At 45.6% G+C, this 25,524-nt stretch overlaps 1 protein-coding gene across 4 annotated transcripts in view; it reads right to left on the reverse strand.

Moving 5' to 3' along the window:
* Window positions 1-12,743: 12,743 nt before the first annotated feature.
* LOC137414787 (uncharacterized) overlaps window positions 12,744-25,524 on the reverse strand; it is a 123,283-nt gene continuing 110,502 nt past the window's right edge. For all 4 annotated transcript variants that reach the window (XM_078772449.1, XM_078772451.1, XM_078772450.1 and 1 more), the window contains 2 exons: window positions 17,981-18,059; window positions 12,744-13,182 (listed from right to left, as the gene is read on the reverse strand). In XM_078772449.1, the coding sequence (XP_078628575.1) occupies window positions 12,971-13,182; window positions 17,981-18,059 (291 nt within the window). In that variant the 3' untranslated portion in view covers window positions 12,744-12,970. The remainder of the gene's footprint in view (window positions 13,183-17,980; window positions 18,060-25,524) is intronic.

The raw sequence follows: 25,524 nt of genomic DNA on the forward strand, positions 1-25,524 counted from the left end.
GTTCATCACTACGTGGCTCTTAAAGTCACTGTGCCTCCTGTGGGTTGTCATCCTCACCCCTCTTCAGAGACTACAACTAGCACACGACCTCCTGCAGGTTATTAGTTACATGAAATTATTAAAAATAATATATAACATCATGCTAGCCCATCTCCAAGCTCGAGCGACGGGGCTTGCTTCGATCTCTCCATGGCATCAAAGTTTGAGTGTTTTCCCGTTCGTTTCTTTGTCAAATTTCCGCTGCGTATTTTGTTGTGTATGTGTTATTGTGTGTTTCTATTTGGTTTTGGTTTTGTAGTTGTTGCAAATTTGTGTGTAATTAGTCGTTTCTTTGTTCGCTCCTCGTGCGGCCTGGTGTCTCGTGCGGCCTCCTCGTCTCGACTTGTGCCCAGCCCCCTATATCTCGTTTTTCTTTCACCTCTGCTCCTGCTTTCTCAAATCCACGTTCTCACTGAGAGACTTTTCCCAGATTGTTTTCATGGTTTTGTTTAAATATTTATTTAAATATGTTTAAACCGCAGCCGTGATGCTGACGCCGCCCCCCCCCCCACCCCCCAGAATTTCCATGTTTTAAACGTTTCCCAGTGTGTACCCTGGATAAGAATAGGTACGCCGTATCCCTGCGTGTCGTAAGAGGCGACTAAGAGGGTTGGCGTCAGGAAGGGCATCCGGCCATAAAAAACATTGCCTCAAAAAGAGAACCATGACAATTACAACTACATGTGGGCATGGTACAGGCCGAAGTGGAGATCGGTTTCTGAGGTTTGGGACATGGAATGTAGGGACAATGACAGGGAGATCAGGAGAAGTGGTGGAAGTATTGGTCAGAAGAAGAGTGGACATATGTTGTGTGCAAGAGATGAGATGGAAGGGAAGTGGTGTGAGAATGGTGAAGGGTAGGCAGGGACAGAAATACAAGTTTGTGTGGCAAGGGTGCCTGGAGGGTGTGAATGGTGTTGGTGTCCTGTTTTCTGAGGAGTTTGTAGACAGTGTGGTGAGTGTGACTAGAGTGAGTGATAGGTTGATGATGGTGAAAATGATGATTGGAAAGCTCTTGGTGAACGTCATCTCGGGATATGCTCCGCAGGTTGGTCGAAGCGATGAAGAGAAGGACAAGTTCTGGTGTGCGATAGAGAAGCTGATGGAAAATGTGAAAGATGAGGAAGTTGTTGTGGTAGGAGGAGACCTAAATAGACACGTGGGAAGGAGTATGGATGGTTTTGACGGAGTTCATGGGGGTTACGGATATGGTGTGAGAAATGGAGAAGGTGAAAGGATTTTGGAGTTTGCTGATGGAGCTGATTTGTTGATTTGTAATACTCAGCTCCAGAAAGAGGATAATAAGCTTGTTTCATACACGTCAGGTGGGTCGACAACAACCGTTGACTACCTGATGGTGCGTAGGCGAGATAGGGGGCACCTCCGGGACACAAAGGTGATCCCGGGGGAGGAGGCTGTTTCACAGCACCACTTGGTTGTCTGCGACGTAAGGGTGAAAGGTGCGAGGAGAGCTCGGCGGGTGAAGTACCAACCGAGAATGAAGGTGTGGAGGTTGAAAGAGGTGACAGTAAGGGAGGCATTAAAAGAGAGGCTGAGTAGGGTCGAGGATGATGTGGTTGAGCTTGAAAGTGGTTGGATGTCAATGAAAGCTAGTCTGTTGGGAGCCGTTGGTGAGGTATGTGGATGGACAAAAGGACCACCGAGGCACTCGGAAACATGGTGGTGGGATGATGAAGTTGGAAAGAGGATTGACGAGAAGAGGAAGAAGTTCAAAGAGTGGCAGAAGGCGAAGGGTACGGGAGCAGAACCAGAGCATGAAAGTTATAAGGCAGCCAAGAAGGCTGCAAAGAAAGAGGTAGCAAAGGCGCAGGAGGCATGTAGGAAAATGTTCGGAGAACGCTTGGATTCGGAAGAGGGTCAGAAAGCAGTATTCAGGATTGCAAAGCAGATAGCGAAAGAGAGGTGTGATGTGATGGGGGTGAGTTGCTTGAAGGATGAAGTGGGACAAATCGTTGTCGACCCAGATGGAATTAAAGGAAGATAGAAAAGATATATGGAAATGCTGTTGAATACAGAGAATGAATGGGATGGCAACATAGAGAGTAACCCAGTTTTAGGACCGGCAGAGAAGATAACTGAGAAGGAAGTTGAGGAAGCAATAAAAGCAATGAAGGGTAGAAAAGCGGGAGGGCCGACGGGAGTTGTGGGAGATATGTTGAAGGCAGCAGGAAGTTGGGGTGTGAAGAGAATGACAGAGATCTGTAATCTGGTGGTGAAAGAAGGCCGCATTCCAGTGGATTGGGAACTGAGTACCCTCGTCCCTCTATACAAGGGGAAAGGTGACCCTCTGGAGTGTGGCTTGTACCGAGCGATAAACTTATTGGAGCATGGAATGAAGGTATTGGAAAGGCTGTTGGAGAGGAGGATAAGGAAGAAAGTGAAGATCGACGAAATGCAGTTTGGATTCATGCCAGGAAGAGGAACGACAGACGCGCTTTTCATTGTGAGGCACTTGCAGGAGAAGTACATGGAGAAGAGGAAGAAGTTGTTTCTTGGGTTTGTTGATCTGGAGAAAGCATTCGATCGGGTTCCACGCAAAGTATTGACATGGGCATTGAGGAAGTTAGGAGTGGAGGAATGGTTGATCAGAGTAGTGATGGCAATGTACAAAAGAGCGTGCACAGCTGTAAGGATGAAGGGCGAGAACAGTGGTGAGTTTGAGGTGAAGGTGGGAGTGCATCAGGGGTCGGTACTAAGTCCACTACTATTTGTAGCTGTGATGGAGGTGCTGGCTCAGAACGTAAAGGAGGGTTTACCATCGGAGTTGTTGTATGCAGATGATCTGGTGTTGATTGCGGAAAGTATGGATGGAGTGAAGGAAAAGATGAACACGTGGAAGGAATGTATGGAGACAAAAGGTCTGAAGGTGAATATCGGAAAGATGAAGGTGATGGCAAGTGCTAAAGCATGTGGTGAGGTGGAAAGAACTGGGAAGTGGCCCTGTGCTGTGTGTAGGAAGGGTGTCGGAGTGAACTCCATTCAGTGTACAATGTGCGCTGAGTGGGTTCATCAAAAATGTAGTGGTCTGAGAGGGTCATTTACCAGTGTGGCAGCTACATTCAAATGTAAGGTGTGCACAGAGGGAGCTGCAGATGGAGGAAATGTTGAGTTGGATCTTGGAGACGGCGTGAAGCTGGAAGGTGTGAAAACATTTTGCTACCTCGGAGACATGCTGAATGGAGAAGGTGGATCAGACTCGGCAACGGTTGCTCGAGTGAGATGTGCATGGAAGACGTTTCGGGAATTGAGTGGCGTGCTGATGATGAAGGGAGTGTCGTTGAAGCTGAAGGGAAAGGTGTATGCTACATGTGTGAGAAGTGTTATGATTTATGGGAGCGAGACATGGGTAATGAACGTAGAGCAGCAACGAAGGTTGGAAAGGGTGGAAATGCGAATGGTTCGACGGATGTGCGGAGTATCGTTGAGAGAGAGGAAGACAAATGATGAATTGCGAAAGATGATGGGAATAGAGCCTGTGATTGATGCTGTGAAGAGGAACAGGTTGAGATGGTTTGGTCATGTGTTGAGGAAGGATGAAAGTGACTGGTTGAGAAGAGTGATGGAAATAAATGTAGAAGGAAGTATAAGACGGGGAAGACCGAGAAAGACTTGGCTAAAGATGGTGGAAGAAGAAATGCGGGCAAGGGGGTTAACGAGAGATGCAGAAAATAGGGCAAAATGGAGAAGATTGTCATGGGGACTGCAAGGCTAACCCCTGCTTTAGCAAGGAAAATGGCCTTTAAAATGCATGTTGTTGTTGTTGTTGTTGTATGCTAGCCCAGTACTTTTGTATCATTGACAGCTAGGTCTTTCATACAGTATCATTCTTTCTACCTACATATTTGTTGCAGGTCCAGTTACAGAATGTTCAGAACAACCATGGTGTCGCCCACCTGGTCCAACGTGGAAGGAAATGTTCTCAAGGACTGGCGCAGCGCCACGGAAATGCGCGGTATTTTTAGCCTCCGAACAATTCGTACTGCATCGTTCTCTGACACGTTCCAGTTCTTTCCAGTTCGTTCTAGTTAGTTGCGCCTCCGTTCTCCGTCTACCTGTTCCGTTGCTTTTCGTAATACGTCATTGTACGTCTTCGCCTGCTTAGTGTTACTGCGGCTCACACTTCGCACTGCCTCGTTCTAGTTCTTTCTGCGTCGTTTATCCTACTACATTCGTTGCTAATCAAGTTGATTCGCAAATATTGTCCTGTTGATTCGTTCCTCAACCAGATCTGGCAATCCCGGTGGCATGTTTTGAAATTATTCGTGGCCTAAATCGTTGTAACAATTTCGTACTGTTTCCTTGTGGTTCGCTTAAAAAATCGCCACAGTGGGACTGGGGCCTTATAGGAATATAGGGAATTCCAAAATGTGTTTTCATCTCACCCTATCTATCTATTTGAAGTTGCTCAGAATATAGTCATGCATAATATAAATATATGCTGCAACTCTTTAGTGTGAACTTTGAACAAGCAAAATGATAATAAGCAGTAATGCTTTGAGGGTTTTATGCTCCTTTTAAATAAGTATTCCTTTTTTTTTCTTTTTTTTATGTTTTTAACCTAAAACATGTGCCACGTTGTAAGAGATTTTGTCACCACTTGCGCATTCTCCCTTTTTTCCCCCTCATCCCATTTGCATAATATGACCCTGGTGTTGGGCTAGCGGCTAGGGTGCCGGCTTAGGATCCTACGATCCTGGGCTCGAATCCCGGTCGATCGCTGAATTAACGCCAGGGGGGTTGACTCAGCCTGTTCATGCCTTCCGAGGTCGGCTAATTGAGTACCAGTTCACTGGTAATTCCCTGTTTGTCGTTAAAGGCGGCAAAAAGGGTTGGCGTCAGGAAGGGCATCCGGCCGTAAAACATTGCTTCAAAAAGGGGACCAAAAAACAACAACAACCACGGTTCCCGAAAAAGGCCAACCCCTGCTTTGTGGGGAAAAATGGCCTCTAAAGGTGGTTGTTTTTTTTTTTTTATCCCATTTATCAATTGCTTTCAAATACTGTTCTTCACTCGCATTACATTGACGTCCCACGAATTGTGTCGGGCCATTTCTTTTGTGTGTAAAAGTGTACCAACATCTTTAATTTGGATTTTAATACAAGGGGCATAGGTCAGAAATCTTTTTCTTGTTTTTTGTTCCTCGTTTTCGGGCATTCGCTTAATCCAAGCACACTTTGATTTTCCTTCCGTGACATTAATAACATTTACAATGAATCTCATATCTTTCATGAACGGTCGTTTTTTCTGCTTTGAAATCATAACAATTTGGAAAAGCCTGATTGGTAAACAGTATCGGTGGAAATGCCCGTGTGTGTGGTCTTCCCCTGTTTGATTTGAAAAGAATTCTGTTAGATTTGGACCTTTCCCAGGAAGATTGCGCACCTGGCAAAATAAAGCTTGATTTCAAATACATTTATGTTTCTTTTTTTTGTGCTTTCAGCTTTCATAATGCGCGAGTATGTCGTCGGGAGTCTAAGTTATTGCTCGATAAACAGGACGGAATGCTTTTATATAATCCTCTTGTGAAGAAGTCGTAATTATGTCGTATGCAGGATTTGGCTGCTGATTGCATCATCGCTGGGAGGGCGGCTGAGCTGTTGATGCAGTGCTCCCTGTAGGTTGTTTTGGGCAATGGAAGGTGGCAGGGGGGAGGGGGCTTGTTGGAGTAACGAATTTTTGGCGGTCATGTGATAGGTCACCAGGAGGAGGATGTGGTGGAAGGGGGCGAGGGGTGACAAAAAGTGCCAAAAAAGAGCTACATCTTTTATGTACAACCCCCAGACAGGACAGACACAAACATTCATTGACTAAATGGTATTCTAAGAATACTTACCCAGCGCAGTCAACTTGGTGTGAGCCAACTCTTCTGTTTTTGAACTTTTTTTTTTCTTTGATCCAATATGGCTGCTTGACCACGTGAGCGATGACATCATAAATTTATATTCTCTAATATAATTGTTGCATAGATCACGCTCAATACATTTCAAACTGATCAGACTAAGCGTTGTCCCTGTCGAATTATGATGCCATAATTATGGCACCAATGACGTCATCGTTAACAACACCTATTCCCCATATGGAGTTCTTTATAATGAGCCATGTTTCAGTTTTTTTCCATGCAGCAGTTTTGGAGATATACAGGTGCAATATTTTTCGGTTTTTCAAAGATAGCGCCTGCACCACATGACTTATGACGTCATGGTTATCATTAAAATATTCTAAAGAAGGAGGCGCTGCTATGGTGAAAATTTAATGTCCATCAGACCAACAATTGCTGAATTTTTTTTTAATAATGATCGATAAGTGTTGTACTTGTCGAATTATGACGTCATAACGAAGGCACCGATGACATCATCATTAACATATGTTTTTCCCCATTGGGAGTAGTTGACAATGAGCCAGGTCTCAATTTTTTCCATTGAGTGGTTTCAGAGATGTCGAGGTGCGAAGTTTTTCCAAGATGGCACCTGTACCACGTGACCTATGACGTCATAATCATCATTAAAATATTCTACAGGAGGAGGAGCTCCTATGGTGAAAATTTCATGTCAATCGGACCAACGGTTGCCGAGAAAATGATTTTTTTTAAATGCAGACACGTACGGCACACGAACGTACGTAACTGAATGCTTAACCCCGCTTTTCGCTTCGCGAGTGCAGGGTAATAAGGCAATACTGTATTGTACATGTTTACTGATGTTCACAAACTTTTCACATATAATATTCAATTTCCTTATACTTTGCGCAATGGTGTCTCTTTGTCTCTCTCTGTCTTTCTCTCTCCCACTCTCTCGGCCGCCATCATGCTATCTGCTCTCCAATCTCCTTCAACATTCTCAGATGTGTATCTGGCACAAAAGCTTTAGCTTCCACCATCTCTTCAAGAAGGACACCAAGTAAACAAATGATGCTAGCAGACGGGACACCCAGCTGAACGTCCATCCGAGGGTCCTCGCAACCTGTGATCCAACACCGTGCCTGCAATGCCTATCTGTTTGTCTGTGAACAGGATATCTCAAAAGGTTGTGGACGGATTCGGACGAAATTTGGTGGAGAGGTTGGGCGTGTGACACGGACGAAATGATTCGATTTTGGTGAAGATTCGAATCCCGATCTGGATCCGAGAATTTTTTATTTCGTAAGTGATTCTTCACCATTGAGTGATAGGGCCAAAAACAATATGCAGCACGATATGTCAAAACGTTGTGGATGACTTATGACAAACCTCGCTGGATGAGTTGGTTAGGTGACCAGAACAAGCCGATTAGATTTTGGTTCAGGTCTGAATCAAGATCTGACCTATCAGTGGATAAAAAACATAAACTGTTCAGCTCGCTGCCGAAGGAGGTATGTATGCTCGCTACCGAGTAGTTTTTGTACACCGCCCATTTCCTATTCCATCACCAGACACTGCATGACGTCATCGCCGGGCACCAAAGCGGGCCCGGCGATGACATGCGTCAAAGGGAGTACTCAGTTTTCACTCTGTTTGTTTGCTTGTTTGTTTGTCTGGGTGACATATCAGCCATCCTTTTGAGCTAGGAAGCTGAAATTTGGGCACAATAGTGAGCAAGTGCTTTGGCAAAAACAGTATTTTTTTATTTATTAATTGTTTAATTACTTAATTATTATCGATATACTTATTTAGCCTGGTGTTGGCTTAGCGGTTAGCGTGCCGGCTTGGGATCCTAGGATCCTGAGTTTGAATCCCAGTCGATCGCTGAATTAACGCCAGGGGGGTTGACTCAGCCTGTCATCCTTCCGAGGTCGGCAAATTGAGTACCAGCTTGCTGGGATGAATGATCCTGGTGTGTACCCTGGTTTAGAATAGGTACACTGTATCCCTGCGTGTCGTAAGAGGCGACTAAAGAGTTGGCGTCAGGAAGGGCATCCGGCCATAAAAACATTGCCTCAAAAAGGGATCCATGATGATTGTCATGGGGCCTGCAAGGCCAACTCTAGCAGGGCCCCTTTCAAGCAGGGAAAAAATGGCCTTAAAAAGGGAATTATTTATTTATTTTATATATTAAGTACTTATTTATTTTATTTCTCATCTGGGAAATATCTCAGGCACCTTTTGAACGAGGAAGCTGATATTTGGACATGACAATGACCAAGTGATTTGGCTGTAAAGGGTATTTATTATTTATTGATTAATCAATTAATTACTTATTACTTCATTTCCAAAAACTTACAGATTTGGATGAAAAGGTGGTGGTTTACATGTGCAATTAGCCAATTGATAAATAAATTAATAATTTTACGATTAATTATCATTCATTTATTTATTTTCATTACGCAATTAATCAATTATTGTGCACCTTTTCCTCCCAATACCGTCTGTATGTGCTGCACGACGGCGCTGGAGGATATGTTATCTATTTAGTTGCCATGGGGGTGGCGTACTTTGAATCTATGGGGTGGTGTACTTTGAATCTTTGGGGTGGTGTACTTTGAATCTATGGGGTGGTGTACTTGGATCTATGGGGTGGTGTACTTTGAATCTATGGGGTGGTGTGCTTTTAATCTATGGGGTGGTGTACTTTGAATCTATGGGGTGGTGTAATTTGAATCTATGGGGGTGGTGTGCTTTGAATATATGGGGGTGATGTACTTTGAATCTATGGGGTGCTGTGCTTTGAATGTATGGGGTGGTGTACTTTCAATCTATGGGGTGGTGTACTTTGAATCTATGGGGTGGTGTACTTTGAATCTATGGGGTGGTGTACTTTGAATCTATGGGGTGGTCTGCTTTGAATCTATGGGGTGGTGTGCTTTGAATCTATGGGGTGGTGTGCTTTGACTCTATGGGGTGGTGTGCTTTGAATCTATGGGGTGGCGTACTTTGAATCTATGGGGTGGCGTGCTTTGAATCTATGGGGTGGTGTGCTTTTAATCTATGGGGTGGTGTACTTTGAATCTATGGGGTGGTGTAATTTGAATCTATGGGGGTGGTGTGCTTTGAATCTATGGGGGTGATGTGCTTTGAATCTATGGGGTGGTGTACTTTGAATCTATGGGGTGCTGTGCTTTGAATGTATGGGGTGGTGTACTTTCAATCTATGGGGTGGTGTACTTTGAATCTATGGGGTGCTGTTCTTTGAATCTATGGGGTGCTGTGCTTTGAATCTATGGGGTGGTGTACTTTGAATCTATGGGGTGGTGTACTTTGAATCTATGGGGTGGTGTACTTTGAATCTATGGGGTGGTGTACTTTGAATCTATGCTCTATGGGGTGGCCTGCTTTGAATCTATGGGGTGGTGTGCTTTGAATCTATGGGGTGGTGTGCTTTGACTCTATGGGGTGGTGTGCTTTGAATCTATGGGGTGGCGTACTTTGAATCTATGGGGTGGCGTACTTTGAATCTATGGGGTGGTGTGCTTTGAAGCTATGGGGTGGTGTGCTCTGAATCTATGGGGGTGGCGTACTTTGAATCTATCTGTACTTGTCCATTTTTCGGATTTGTAAAAGGTCCGATTTGGTCCAATATGTACTGTACAATTATCACTTATCCCTTTATGCCAGGGGTTCTTAACCTGGGGTATCCATACCCCTTGGGGATATGGGGACCAAAATCTGGGGGTATGGGACTCGTAATAAATAATAATAATAAATTGTAATAAATTCAATGAAATATCAACTTTAAATATATAATAAATATATATTTAAATATAGACATATATATTTCAAAACATTATATTTGTATAATATATTTCAAACAAATATAAATTCAATTTTCTAATAAAATTCGAATACATCAACTATACTGTACTAATAAATCAACGATAAATCAACTATTTGAATAAGATCAAAGAAAGAAAGCTGATTTCGGAAAGGCTGGGCTGGATTTTAAGCAGTTTTGGTGTGAGCAGATAGCGGCTTACCCTAGCTTGGTGAAGAGGGCAATGAATGTGTTGGTTCCCTTCACAACTACGTATCTCTGTGAAACAGGTTTCTCTGCATTATTGAACCTGAAGTCAAAGTGGAGAAATCGACTTGATGTGTCCGATGATATGCGAGTGGCGTTGTCACGAAATGTGCCCCGATTCCATATTCTGATTGCACGAAAACAGCAGCAACAATCTCACTAGATTAGTAAAACGGCTTGCATAAAACTTGCATGTTTTAGTTTAGTTTACTTTGTTTTGTTAACAAGCAAATAAATAAATAGCGATAAAATCCTAATGATAATCTTCTCCCTGTTCTGTTCCTAATTATCCTTATGTAAAACTAAGCTATTGAGATATTTTGAAGTCACACTGGAACCTAATGGGACTGGTAATCAGGTGCCGATCCCCGAACTTGGCCCATTTTCTGGGTAATAAGTTACCAAATTTCATCCAAAAAAATAGGCAACTAAAGTAAAAACACCCCTCAGAATGCACCACAGAGCACCGAGAAATCCAAAAAATTATAGGGGGACATGCCCCCAGTCCCCCCTAGCTATGCGCACCTTCGGTGCGCCTTGGACAGTCATCAGCCTGGTGAAGGGGGTATGGGGACATCGTGGGCAATCCGTTGGGGGTCTTGACAGGGAAAAAGGTTAAGAACCCCTGCTTTATGCAAAACCATTAGAAACAGGAGGAGGCTATTTGGCCCATCGTTCCTGTGCTGTATCCACGTGCCAATAAATTGATCAATTTACTGGTCTTCGATGCAATGACCCATTCATAGCGTTAACTATGTATAACTTATAAAAAAAATATAACCACCTTTAGAGGCCATTTTTCCCCGCAAAGCGGGGGTTGGCCTTTTTCGGGAACCGTGGTTGTTGTTGTTTTTTGGTCCCCTTTTTGAAGCAATGTTTCACGGCCAGATGCCCTTCCTGACGCCAGCCCTTTTTGCCGCCTTTAACGACAACCAGGGAATTACCAGTGAACTGGTACTCAATTAGCCGACTTCGGAAGGTATGTAGCAGGCTGAGTCAACCCCCCTGGCGTTAATTGCAGTGATCAACTGGGATTCGAACCCAGGAATCCTAGGTAATTCTAAGCCGGCACCCTAGCCGCTAGCCCAACACCAGGGTTACTTAATATGTATAACTTAATATCCACAATCCTTTTTCATTAACTTGCATGCCCCATTTAACCTCCAGGCATGGAATTCAGTGACGTTACCGGTACACAATGGGCTGCTGTTTTTGCAAGATCGCATGGGATATTTAATGTCCACAAGGTAATGGCGGCCAACTTTACGTTCACAACCGGTTATTGTTGTTGACACCTCTGAGGACAAGAGACCCCTGCCAGCGCTGCAACGTATCTCACCTTTACTCGGATTCAACTCCGAAGATGGTGGGAGGGGAGAGGGATGATCATGAGCACAATGCCAACTGAAGTACCACATATCGTGCCATCCATCAACCGATACCACCCAACCTGTCATGAAGTATTAACTCAGGCTTGACTCTGATTAGCTTCTAAGATCTGAAGGGATGAGGTCATATTCTGCATGCTACTTGTTTTCAGAAAGTTAATTACAGAAAGTTCATTACAATTACAGAAAGTTAATTACAATTACAGAAAGTGAATTACAATTACAGAAAGTTAATTACAATTACAGAAAGTTAATCACAATTACAGAAAGTTAATCACAATTACAGAAAGTTAATTACAATTACAGAAAGTTAATTACAATTACAGAAAGTTAATTACAAAGTTAATTACAATTAATTCAGAAAGTTCGTTAATTGTGTCAATTATAATAAACACTAAACATTAGCAATGGCCTGTGTGTCATAGCTGTTTATGGGTGGTGATACCTTCACAGCTGAGATTGAGGAAAATCTAATTGGATTTCCACAAATTACAGATGTTACAGTCGGTGGTGCAAAACTGCGGTGTCATATTACAGGTGTCAAGATTAATTCCTTGGGGGAAGGAAACATTCTGATTGTGAGCAATATGCTGGGTGGTTGGTCGTATTCTTCTCAGCAGTAGTTTGCGCAGGAGTCAGTCAGGGTGGTGTAAATGTAGACACTTGTCTTTGATCTATTTGGTCTGGGTCCGATTCCCGGCTTGACTATGGACCGTCGGATCGGTGCCTCGAAGGGAAGGCATTGCATCTCAGTGTACCGTCCTTAAAATGGATGCTAAACTGGGTGTCCTGTCTGTTATTATTAGCTGGTGGACGTTATAGATCCTACGACATCTTTCACAAAGAGTAGGCAAGTGATTGCTGACATACAGAACAATTTCCAAATTCCTGCCACATCAAATAGATCAGGCCAGGTCAGGTGAGTTGGTTTGTGAATTTTTTTTTTTTAAGTCAAAAAAATCTCCCACAGTCGACACCATAAAAAGGTGGGAATAATAGGGGTTGGTAAAGATAGTAGTAGTAGTAGTAGTGTCCACAAGGTAAGGTGGACACTACTACTGTAGGTGCATGAACTTGCAGTTTCTCTATAGTGAAGATGGCACTCAATGGCCGACAATTTGAAAGGCCTTTAACTACCACAAAACTGCTACCAGATGAGACTACCAGATGCTGCCAGGTGAGGCTTAACGTCCCCTCCAAAGGACATCATACTCTATGGTCCATTTTCTTGCCCGTCAGTGAGTATAATGATGAAATTCCAAGATATAAAAAAAATAGCTTATAGGGAACCTTGGAACAATTGAGCTCTTCCTGACTGCAATCTCTCAGCTATCATGAATTAACAACAAAGCAGGTTTCCATTCCATAAGGTAAATCAAAGAACTTTAATAACGGTGATGCAAGTCCCATGAACCAATTTCTTTACTCGCTTCCCATTACAAAAATGTTTTATCCAACATTCCTCAAACGGCTTTGCATTATATCTTGTCAAAGAATTACAGGTAAGTTGTGGTTCAATGCAAATAATGATTGTAAAGCAAGTGCAGGCCTCTATGTTATTAATTTGACGAATACATGATCACAATCCCACCCTCATTTAATGAGGCGACACCAGCTGGTCTCCCACTGTAAGTTGTTCTTACAAGTGACCTTTCTCCTTAAGACGTCGACGACATTTTGCGATGGGCATGAAATCCAGAAGGTGTGCCCCGGCCTGTATATTCCATCCAGGTCTCCCCAGAGCAATACATCCTCAGGCAAGCTGAGGAATGGACAACGACCCTCTTTCAAGAATGTTGGGGCATCTGCAAAAAAATGAAACTCGTTAAAAATAAATAAGACCTTCAAACAGGGGGCACATACTTTGCATATATTCTTTGGACTATTGAGAGAAATAGGACACACTCGGAGTCAGCAATATATCTTTCAATTTTCATGAGAAATTATCCAGGTGCGTTGCATTGTAACAAGAAGCCACATTTCCAAGCTGGCCTCCAAAGCCAGTCGCTGACTGGGCATCCTCCATCATGTGAAGTCCTTCCTTGGCACTACTGAGCTGCTCACCACATACAAAGCTTTCATCCACAGCTTGATGGAGTACTTTATTTTTTTTGTATACAACATCGAGGCTCGTGTAAGAGCTTTTGTGTGTAAGAGCTAACATTGAATGAATATGAATGATCGTTTTAAGGCCATTTTTCCCCGCTAGAGCAGGGGTTAGCCTTGCGGGCCCCATGACAATCATGGTGCCCTGTTTGAGGCAATGTTTTTATGGCCGGATGCCCTTCCTGACGCCAACCCTTGGTTCACACTCTTGCGATGCGCAGGGATACGGTGCACCTATTCTAAACCGGGGTACACACCGGGATCATTCATCCCAGCAAGCTGGTACTCAATTTGCCGACCTCAGAAGGATGACAGGCTGAGTCAACCCCCCTGGCGTTAATTCAGCGATCGACCAGGATTCGAACCCAGGATCCTAGGATCCCAAGCCGGCACCCTAACTGCTAAGCCAACACCAGGCTTCTGTAAGAGCTAACATTAATCACATAAAACAAACTGACACATAAAACATATGATAAAGGGAGCGGGAGACAATATGGGGAGAGAGAGGGAAGCACACAAGCACAACAGAAGAGAACAGGGACATCGGGAGATCTGTGGGAGGGAGAGGGAGGAGTACATGGTACAAAACAAGTGGACATTACGAGAAATTTCAGGAATGAAGTCGGAGATTGAAAAAGGTGGATTTGGGGTGAATTAACGGGGGTAGAAAAGATCAAGGTTTTGGATGGGGGAAGATAAGAGATGGTGGTGAACAGCTGTTTTAAAGACCTGGAGGGAGGAGTGAGATTGAAGAGTGAGGGAGTTTGTTCCAGAGGCGGGAGAAAAGAGGAATTAAAGAGTGAAGGTGAGCAGAGAGTCTTGATTTTGGCAGTTTCACCAGAAGAGGCTTTCTGGCAGATCTTGTGCATCCTGAAGGAATATTTGGGGGGCAGAGCACAGACAGAGCTGGGGGAGCGAGGCCGGAGAGCAGTCAGAAGAAGACAGAAAGACCACCAACCTGCCTGCGGTGAGAGAGAGAAAGGCCCTCAGAATCAGCTTCATCGCGGGAGATTCCAATGATACTCAAAGCTTTGTTTCTATTGCGTGAAGCCAAGCTAGGTGTGAGGCAGGAGCACCAGCCCAGAGGGGAGATCAGTATCATATTGAGCTGTGGATGAGATGGAGGAGCCCAGAGGTGCCAAGGAAGGACTTTGCATGACGGAGGATGCCCAGTCGGCGACTGGCTTTGGAGACCAGCTTGGAAATATGGTTTTCCCAGGAAAGATCATGGAATATAGTGAGACCCAAAAGCTTGAGTGACATAACTTCTTCAAGAGGTTTGTTCAGAAAGAAGGTGGGAGGGTTGTCCAGAAGGTCTTTTCAGAAAGGCAAAATGAGAGTGTGAGATTTGTCAGGATTGAAAGACATGTTCCACTTGTTTGACAAGTTTGTGCTTTTGTCCAGCTCTGCAGAGACTGAAGAGGCTGCAGACTGCTGATCTGAGGGTTGGGATATGGAGCGGCAGAGAGTGGAGTCATCAGCAAAGAGATAGAGAGGATTTTCCAGAGAGTCAGAGAGATCATTAATGAAAACCAGAAAAAGCACAGGGACACTGCCTTGAGGAACTCCAGCCTGAACAGGAAGGGGAGATGAGAGAATTCCATTCAGGGCCACACGTTGACTGCGACCGGAGAGGAGGTCTGCAAGCCATGCGTGGAAGTTTCCATGGATACCATAGGACGAGAGTTTGGTGAGCAGCACAGGGTGCCAGAGCGTATCGAAGGCACAAGGTATGTCAAGGGGGACAGCTCTGATTTCCTGTTAGGCATTGAGGACCTCCATCCATTGTTGAGACAGCAGAAGCAGCATGCACAGAGTCGAGTGACCTGGTCTGAATCCAAATTGATGATCTGAGATCACACCATTGGAGAGGAGGAAGGATTTAATATCAGAAGCAATGATGGAAATCCATGACCTTGCTGATAATTGGGAGAAGGCTGATTGGTCTGTAGTTGCAAGGATCTGTTTTTCCACTTTTTTGTGTAAAGCGGTGATGTTGGCTGATTTCCAAGATGCTGGCAGATGACTTTGAACAAAAGAGAGGGTGAAGAGAACAGAGAGAGGGTGTGAAAGAGCGGCAGATCAGGATTTTAGGACACGTGGGCTGATGCCGTCTGGACCAGTTGCAGAATCAGAGTCGAGGTTTGACAGAAACCTCTTCATCTTGTCTGGAGAGAACGACACAGAGTCCAGGAGCAGATGCGTTCGACTGGGTAAGGTGGGTACGTAGATAGACAGGTTTGGGACACAAGTTTGGAGGCAAACACACAGTTGAGGCATTCAGTTTTGTCATGCGCAGTGTCAGCTGTGTAGCCGTTTGAGGTAAGGGAGGGAATGGAAGGGGAACAAACATCAGAAACAGATTTGACAAGACACCACCAGAATTTGGAGGAGGGAGACAGGTTTGAGAGTTCAGTCTTGAGAGTGGAAAGATATTGTTTCCTGGCTCTCCTGAGGGTGGACACACACTTGTTCCGAGATCTGTGAAAGGAACAGGGATTGTCTTCCGTTGGATTTGCATTCCATGAGGCAAAGGCAAGTTGTTTCAGGGCAACTGCCTCACCACAAGATTCCGTGTACCATGGACCGGAGGAAGGGTATGACAACTGAAGACGGGATGGGATAAATCTGCGCATGAGAGAGAGCAATTTACTTGGGAAGAAATCCCAGGATGAGTTGATGTCAGAGGCAGTAGAGATGGGAGACCAGTCCAGATGATTGATGGCTGCTTGAAGACCATGCCAGTTGGCCTGAGTGAAATGCCAGACTCGTAGATGCTGAGGAGGCTCTCTGAGAATGGCCATAGAGATATCCACTTTAACAATCAAATGATCAGATGAACAAATTGGAGCAGAAGAACAGCAGACATTTGCAGGGAAGTTAGTCATAACCAAGCCGAGAAGAGAAGATGCTCCGTTGACTGATATCCGGGTCGGGAAATTTACAGATTGTGTCAGTCCCAAGAGTCGCAGAAGTCCTTTGCTCAGGTGCCATGGCTGGTGCGAGAGGAACCCACACCCAGCGAGCTGACATGATGACAGTTGAAGTCACCACAAATGAGGAAGAGAGAGAGAGAGAGTTGGGATGCGTGGATAGAGGTTGGTCCATGTTGCCAGATAGTGAGATGTAAATGGAGTCATCACTGCTTGGTGGACGGTACAGAACACATATGAACAGAAGGTGTGAGCGGAGAGGAAGCCGTGCCCAGAGGTACTCCTGGGGGTGTGGTGGAGAGAGGGCAATGTAGTGAGAGTGAGGAAGATAGTTTTTGATAAAGATAGCAACTCCACCACCAGGACATGGTCCAAAGAGGAAGGAGCTATGATGGATAGATGGGAGGGGCAGGACAACACGTGGTCGCGGGGGAGGGGAGACCGCGAGGACAGAAGGATTTTTTTTTTTGTATTTAAGACATTAAACAAAGGGTAAGACGTTAGGGGGAAAGTAGGGTTGAAAAGAAAAATGTCATCCAGAGAAAGAACGGACGTGAATAAACAAAAGACTGAAACAAGCAGACTGGGCAGGCCTCAAGGCTAACCAGGCCCCAAACACGTACGACCAAACTGACTGACTAATACACAAATTTGCACAAAATGCAAAACACGATCAAACCAGAAACACACAGTAAACACTTACACAGCAAAATAAAAAACTTAACTTTCAAAAAAATACAACTTAACTTTGATCGACGTAGACGAGCTCGGATGACACAACCTCCCCGGGGGAACCGGAAGTACTGTTCTCCCCTCTGGGCTGGTGCACCTGCCTCACAACAAGCTTGGCTTCACGCGGTAGAAACCAAAGATTTTAGAATCATTGGTATCTCCCGCGTTGAAGCTGATTCTGAGGGCCTTTCACTCTCTCACCGCAGGCAGGTTGTCGGTCTTTCTGTCTTCTACAGACTCCTCTCCTGCCTTGCACTTCCTGCTCTGTCTGTGCTCTGTCCCCCACAATATTCCTTCAGGATGCACAAGATCTGCCAGGCAACCCTCTTTTGGTGAAACTGCCTAAATCAAGACTCACAGCTCACCTTCACTCTTTCATTCCTCTTTTTTCCCACCTCTGGAACAAACTCTCACACTCTCTTCAATCCCAAGCTGTTCATCACCATCTCATATCTTCCCCCATCTAAAACCTTGATCTTTTCTATCCCAGTTAATCCACCCAAAACCCGTCTACTTCAAATTCTGTTTTCTTTCCTGGAATACTCTGTAGGGTCCATCTTGTTTATCCCATGTACACCTGCCCCAGCTATCTCGCTTACATATATCTCCTGATGTACCTGTTTCCTCCTGTTGTTGTGCTTCCCTCCCTCTCCTCTTGTCTCCAGCTCCATTTTTTTATCTGTTCTATGTGTTAGGTCTTAAACAAGCCTCGACCAAGAATACAAAATAAAAGGCCATCGTAAAATAAGTTGTTAACTGAGGCTGACTGTTCACACCCTGCACTGTTAATTATCAAACAATGAGTAAATATAGGTTGCAACATTAGACTCACCATTGAGTGATGCTTTCTTGGGGACAACCAACTTGGCTTTACCAATGATCATCCTCTTTGTGAACAATGTCAGTTGCACCTGGAGATTGGGTGAAAAGACAAAAAATGGGTTGAAAAGGAAATGTGATAAAATAGACATTTTAGGAGTGGGTGGTACTTATCATACTATAATATTGTTGCGGATTCCGGGGGTCGGCTCTCCCCTTATCAAGGGGGGGTTAATCCCCTTGTCCTTTTAAGCTGGCCATCCCGAGTCCTGGAAGCTATAATAACGCTCTTCCCGGTCGGTCCTGGGTAGGGTGATTGGTCAATTTGGGTCCCAAATACCTAATTACCAACACCGATCGCGAGCAGGGAAATAACTCCCGCTCGAACCGCGGATATGATGGATAATGCCGAGCGGTTAGAAATCCACGATCCGAGCTATTAACAAAGACTAAACCCGATTTTAGCAGTTCCGAATCGTGCCACAGATACTCAATGGAAGAAAAGACGGAGGCGATCGGATTAGGGAAAAACCAAGGAAGAACAAGGTAATTTATTTACAAGCCAAAAAGAAGAGGAAAGGAAAGAATGTACAAGAAGAAGAAGAAGAAGAAGAAGAAGAAGAAGATGAAGACACAGGGCAGGCTTAACTATACAGTCTTAACTTAACGACCCCAGGACAAACAGACACACTCACATGGGATTGAAGCGGGTAGGGTGGAAGGTCCAGGTAGATGATCCAGGCTCCAGGCGACCCCCGTCCAGGCTCGTGCCGTGGTGGTGGTGGAAAAAGGCAGCAGGCCAGCAGCGCGCCGCGTGTCGTTGACCGCGAGCGGACCTTACATATAGCGGGGGGACTGGGATGCTGTGTACGTAATACACGTATATCGTGCCAAACGCTCTCTCTCGCTCAGTGTTCGTATGCAAGAGCGCTGCTGAACAGGTTCTCTGCGCAGTCCGAAGCAGTACCACAAGCCATCTCTCCTCGAAGTCCGTAAAAGGGGCCCTGCCCAGTTTCGTCTCTCTCATCGGAACTTGTCAAAAGGCTTGCGCTCGCGCTTATATTACGCGCTCCCAGATCACTCCGCGTGCTTGGAAACCACGCCCGCAAGCGAGCTCACCTCAGCCCGAGTTGGCTGGTAGGGGCTTACCGGCTCCGCCGATGATGACTAGTTGACAAGCCCCACCTTGTTCTTGGCCGTCCCGCCCCCTTTCTTCGGGCCTGACCGCATGGTTAATGGCGTCCGTTAGAGCTCAAGTACCAGTTCAATGCAACGAACGCTGCTAATCAAACCACGTGACAATTTGGGGAGAGACAAGCACCGACTGTAGGGGCGCATAATGGCGTCGCTTGGAGAGAGAGAGAGATTGGAAAATTAACCGAAGGGCCCACTGCTTATTTGATTGATGCAACGCAGATTCGACTATTGGGAACACAGCCATAACTAGACACATAATAAGGAAATAACTGAGATTTCTAAGGTGACCTACGTGTTGCTGTGGCCTATCTATGGGTGCGACCTTTAACCTTTAATGTCAAGAATTATTTACAAGTATTTACACAAGTGATTATTTATTTACAAAAGTGTGGGTTATCAAAACCGCAACAATATTGTTAATGTTGAGAAATAAAAGAAACCCCCTCTAGTTCATTACACGACAACATGTAGCCTGCATTAGTCAGTTATTTCTTATTAAATATAAAGATTAGCTCCCTTCCCATTGTGTAGTAATTAAAGGTGCATATATGCGTTGAGTTAGGCAGGATCCCAACTCCGCGTGTTGTTGAAGAAGACGTTGGTTCGTGGGTGGGCAAGAACGGTCCACCTTGAACCTTCCAGAGGGAGGCGTGGGTGAATGACAGCACGTGACCGGCAGCGGCCAGTGGTAGGCCATGGAACCTTCCAGAGGGAGGCATGGTTGAATGACAGCACGTGACCGGCAGCGGCCAGTAGGGGTCCGTGGAACCTTCCAGAAGGGCATCCCCCCCCCCCTGCTCCCCCCCCCCCCGATAAAAAGCAGAGCTGGTCGTCCTTCATCTTCATGCTGGTCGTTCTTCATGCTGATCTTCCTCCGTGCTGGTCGTTCTTCATGCTGATCTTCCTCTGTGCTGGTCGTTCTTCGTGCTGATCTTTCTCCGTGCTGGTCGTTCTTCGTGCTGATCTTCCTCTGTGCTGGTCGTTCTTCATGCTGATCTTCTCCCGTGCTGGTCGTTATTCCTGTTGATCTTACTCCATGCTGGTCGTTCTTCGTGCTGATATTCCTCCGTGCTGGTCGTTCTTCGTGCTGATCTTCCTTCGTGCTGGTCGTTCTTCGTGCTGATCTTCCTTCGTATTGATCTTCCTTCGTGCTGTCTACCGGATCGACCCATACGCTACGCGCAGGAACTGCCCTCACCCGAATCAGCATCCGCATGTCCTCCCGGTACGAGTCTAACCGGAGTGATTTATCCCCTGTGTGCGAGTGTGCCAGGTGCCTGTGTTGGGAAAAGTTAGGTCAGGATTTATGATAAGCCTGCTTCTCGTCCTTTTTCTGTGCCTTTTTGAATAAAGACGTGTACATTTTATTTCCTCTCGACCTGCTCATGTGTGTCTTTTTCCCCATTGACCCGGAATCGTTTGAACCGAATTTGGTTGCTTGATTGATCAGGTCCGTAGATAACGAAGTGTGAAAACGCGACCCACACCACACAATTCGCTTCCCTAATTGAACGAGGTGTGGGATCGCGAAGGGTTCAATCGCCGGTTTTCCCGGTCACGTGGTCTCAAAGATATTCGGATCACGGTTGATAACCTTTCGGCCCATTGTTGGGGGATTGGCGATTGGAGTTGCTCCACAACCCGCCGAGCACGAGCTTTGTTGTGGTCGAAGGACCGTGGACCCGGTGACTGTGGGGAAACGGGGTCTTAACCCATTCCCCCCCCCCCCCCCCTTAGTACGTCGATAGACACAGGATCCTCAACAAAATCATACTGTTTGTATGTTGACTAATATATGAATGAATGAATGATCATTTTAAGGCCATTTTCCCCCACTAGAGCGGGGGTTAGCCTGGTGGGCCCCATGACAATCATGGTTCCCTGTTTGAGGCAATGTTTTTATGGCCGGATGCCCTTCCCGACGCCAACCCTGCCCCAGTTGCATAATCAGAGTCGAGGATTGACTGAAACTTCTCCACTTTGTCAGGAGAGAAGGACACAGAGTCCAGGAGCAGTGGGGCACAACTGGGTATGTTGGGTACAGAGAGAGACAGGTTTGGGACACAATATTTTGGGGCAAACGCAGAGTTGAGGCATTCAGCTTTTTCACATGTGGAGTCACCTGCGTAGCTGTTTGAGGTAAGGGAAGGGATGGAGGGGGAACAAACACCAGAAACAGATTTGACAAGATGCCAACAGGATTTGGAAGAGGGAGACAGGTTTGAGAGTTCACTCTTGAGAGGAGAGAGATATTGTTTCCTGGCTCTCCTGAGGGTAAAACACACTTGTTCTGGGCTTTGTGAAAGGAAATGAGATTGCCTTCCGTTGGATTTCCCTTCCAGGAGGTGTAGGCAAGTTGTTTCAGGGCAACTGCCTCACCACAAGATTCTGTGTACCATAAACGGGAGGAAGGGTATGACAACTGAAGACGGGATGGGATAAATCTGTGCATGAGAGAGAGCAGTTTACTTTGGAAGAATTCCCAGGATGAGTTGATGTCAGAGGCGGTAGAGATGGGAGACCAGTCCAGATGATTGATGGCTGCTTGAAGACCGTGCCAGTTGGCCTGAGTGAAATGCCAGACTCGTCGACGCTGAGGAGGCTCTCTGAGAATGGTCAGAGAGATGTCCACTTTAACAAGCACATGATCAGAAGAACCGAATGGTGCAGAAGAAGAGCAGCAGACATTTGCAGGGAAGTTTGTCATAACCAAGTCGAGAAGAGAAGATGCTCCGTTGACTGAGAGTGGGCCATTTTCCCCCACTAGAGCGGGGGTTAGCCTGGCGGGCCAGGAAATGTAGCAGGGGTTGGCGGACCAGGTCGGAAAATTGACAAATTGTGTTAGTCCCAATGAGTCACAGAAGTCCTTTGCTGAGGTGCCATGGCTGGTGAGAGAGGTACCCACATCCAGCCAGCTGGCACGGTGACAATTGAAATCACCACATATGAGGAAGAGAGAGTTGGGATGAGTAGATAGAAGTTGGTCCATGTTATCAGACAATGAGATGTAGATGGAGTCATCACTGTTTGGTGGATGGTACAACACACATATGAACAAAAGGTGGGAGCGAAGGGGAAGCCATAGCCAGAGGTACTCATGGGGGTGAGGTGGAGAGAGGGCAGTGCAGGGAGAGTGAGGAAGAGAGTTTTTAATAAAGATAGCAATGCCACCTCCAGGACGAGGCTCAGGTCTATCAGACCGGATGAGGGAGTAACCAGGGAGAGATATTAAGGAATCAGACATCTTGAAGGAGGAAAGTTTATTTTAAGCAGATTAAGTCTGGTTTGTCAGAATCAACCTGAATGGAGAGATCAATGAGGTTTGAGCGAAGGCCCCGGATGTTTGAGGTCCATACCGTTAAGGAAGAGGAAGGGGGAGCATCGGATACAGGACAGGGAAGAGGAGGGTAAGATGAGGAAGAGGAGGAGAAGGTAGGCAGAGTTGTTGATAGTGTGTCAGAGATTTCAGAAGACCTCAGAGAAAGGGAAGGAGGAGGAGGACAAAAGGTTTGATGGTGATTGGATGAGGCACAGTGAGGTGTTGTTTGAGGGGGGAGAGGGAGGATAGTGAAGAAGAAGGTTGGAGGAGATGGGGGTAAGAGTTGGAAGGGAGAGGAAGTGGGGAGGACGCTTTGAGGAGGAGGGGTGAGAGGGGAGAATTGGAGAAAAATGTAGGGTGGGGAGATTTGAAGGGGAGGAGGGAGGGGTAGTTTTGAAATGGAGTGGTGAGGAGGGAATTTAGGAGGGGAGGGGTGAGGGGGGAGTTTGGGAGGGGAGGGGGAGTTTAGGAGGGGAGGGGTGAAGGGGGAGGTTAGGAGGGGAGGGGTAAGGGGGGAGTTTAGGAAATGAGGGGCAAGGGGGGAGATTTCGAAAGGGATTGGAAGGGTGAGTTTAGGAGGGGAAGGATGAGTTTGGATTATAAAATATTTTAGGAAGATTTTGAAGATTTTAGGACTTTTGAGTTTCAGAAGATTTTGAAGATTAGTCTTCGGGGCATTTAGGGGTCTTGAGGGTTATCGGGGTTTTAGTTGGTCTTAATGGTTTTGGGATTTTAGGGTTCTTAAGAGTGTTCGTGTCTTAGGGGTCTGAGGAGTTTTGGGAGATTTAAGGGTATTGAGGGTCTTATGGGTTATGGAGGTCTTGGGGATCTTGAAGGGCTTTAAGTGTCTTGCGGCTCTTTAGGGGTGTTTACGGGTCTTAAGGTTATTGGGGATCTTAATGGTCTTAGGTGGCTTCAAGGGCCTTGGGATTTTATCATGTCCAATCAATTGAATTGGCCACAGGTAGACTCCAATAAAGTTGGGGAGACATCTCTCAAGGATGATCAAAGGAAATTGAGTGCACCTGAGCTCAATTTGGAGTGTCATAGCAAATGGGTTGAATTCCCTATTTACTCAAGACTTTGCAGCTTTTCATTTTTAATTACTTTGTAAAAAAAAAAAGGAAATAAAAGCCCACTACCGTTATGGGGTTATTATGTGTAGTTCAATGACAAAAATTGTCAATTTAATCCATTTTAAATTCAGGCTGTAACACAAGAAAATGTGAAAAATCAAGGGGTGTGAATATTTTCTGAAGACACTGTATGTGCAGTAATTAGAAGGTAATTAAATCTAAAATGTATAAAATTGCAATCATTGTTTATTGCCACTGTGTGGCAATAAACCCGACGTGGAGATCGGTTTCTGAGATTTGGGACATGGAATGTAGGGACAATGACAGGGAGATCAGGAGAAGTGGTGGAAGTATTGGTCAGAAGAAGAGTGGACATATGTTGTGTGCAGGAGACGAGATGGAAGGGAAGTGGTGTGACAATTGTGAAGGGTAGGCAGGGACAGAAATACAAGTTTGTGTGGCAAGGGTGCCCAGAGGGCGTGAATGGTGTTGGTGTCCTGTTTTCTGAGGAGTTTGTCGACAGTGTGGTGAGTGTGACTAGAGTGAGTGAAAGGTTGATGATGGTGAAAATGATGATTGGAAAGCTCTTGGTGAACATCATCTCGGGATATGCTCCGCAGGTTGGTCGGAGCGATGAAGAGAAGGACAAGTTCTGGTGTGCTATAGAGAAGCTGATGGAAAACGTGAAAGATAAGGAAGTTGTTGTGGTAGGAGGAGACCTAAATGGACATGTGGGAAGGAGTATGGACGGTTTTGAGTGAGTTCATGGGGGTTACGGATATGGTGTGAGAAATGGAGAAGGTGAAAGGATTTTGGAGTTTGCTGATGGAGCTGATTTGTAATACTCAGTTCCAGAAAGAGGATAATAAGCTTGTTACATACACGTCAGGTGGGTCGACAACAACCATTGACTACCTGCTCGTGCGTAGGCGAGATAGGGGGCACCTCCGGCACACAAAGGTGATCCCGGGGGAGGAGGCTGTTTCACAGCACCACTTGGTTGTCTGCGACATAAGGGTGAAAGGTGCGAGGAGAGCTCGGCGGGTGAAGTACCAACCGAGAATGAAGGTGTGGAGCTTCAAAGAGGTGACAGTGAGGGAGGCATTAAAAGAGAGGCTGAGTAGGGCAGAGGATGATGTGGTTGAGCTTGAAAGTGGTTGGATGTCAATGAAAGATAGTCTGTTGGGAGCCGTTGGTGAGGTATGTGGATGGACAAAAGGACCACCGAGGCACTCGGAAACATGGTGGTGGGATGATGAAGTTGGAAATAAGATTGACGAGAAGAGGACGAAGTTCAAGGAGTGGCAGAAGGTGAAGGGTATGGGTGCAGAAAAGGCAGAGCATGAAAGTTATAAGGCAGCCAAGAAGGCTGCAAAGAAAGAGGTAGCAAAGGCACAGGAGGCATGTAGGAAAATGTTCGGAGAACGCTTGGATTTGGAAGAGGGTCAGAGAGCGGTATTCAGGATTGCAAAGCAGATAGCAAAAGAGAGGTGTGATGTGATGGGGGTGAGTTGCTTGAAGGATGAAGTGGGACAAATCGTTGTGGACCCAGATGGAATTAAAGGAAGATGGAAAAGATATATGGAAATACTGTTGAATGCAGAGAATGAATGGGATAGCAACATAGAGAGTAACCCAGTTTTAGGACCGGCAAAGAAGATAACCGAGAAGGAAGTTGAGGAAGCGATAAAAGCAATGAAGGGTAGAAAAGCGGGAGGGCCGACAGGAGTTGTGGGAGATATGTTGAAGGCAGCGGGAAATTGGGGTGTGAAGAGAATGACAGAGATCTGCAATCTGGTGGTGAAAGAAGGCCGCATTCCAGTGGATTGGGAACTGAGTACCCTCGTCCCTCTATACAAGGGGAAAGGTGACCCTCTGGATTGTGGCTCGTATCGAGTGATAAAGTTATTGGAGCATGGTATGAAGGTATTGGAAAGGGTGTTGGAGAGGAGGATGAGGAAGAAA

The sequence above is a fragment of the Myxine glutinosa genome, chromosome 2, assembly GCF_964187855.1.
Source record: "Myxine glutinosa chromosome 2, kmMyxGlut1.1, whole genome shotgun sequence".
Classification (NCBI taxonomy): domain Eukaryota; kingdom Metazoa; phylum Chordata; class Myxini; order Myxiniformes; family Myxinidae; genus Myxine; species Myxine glutinosa.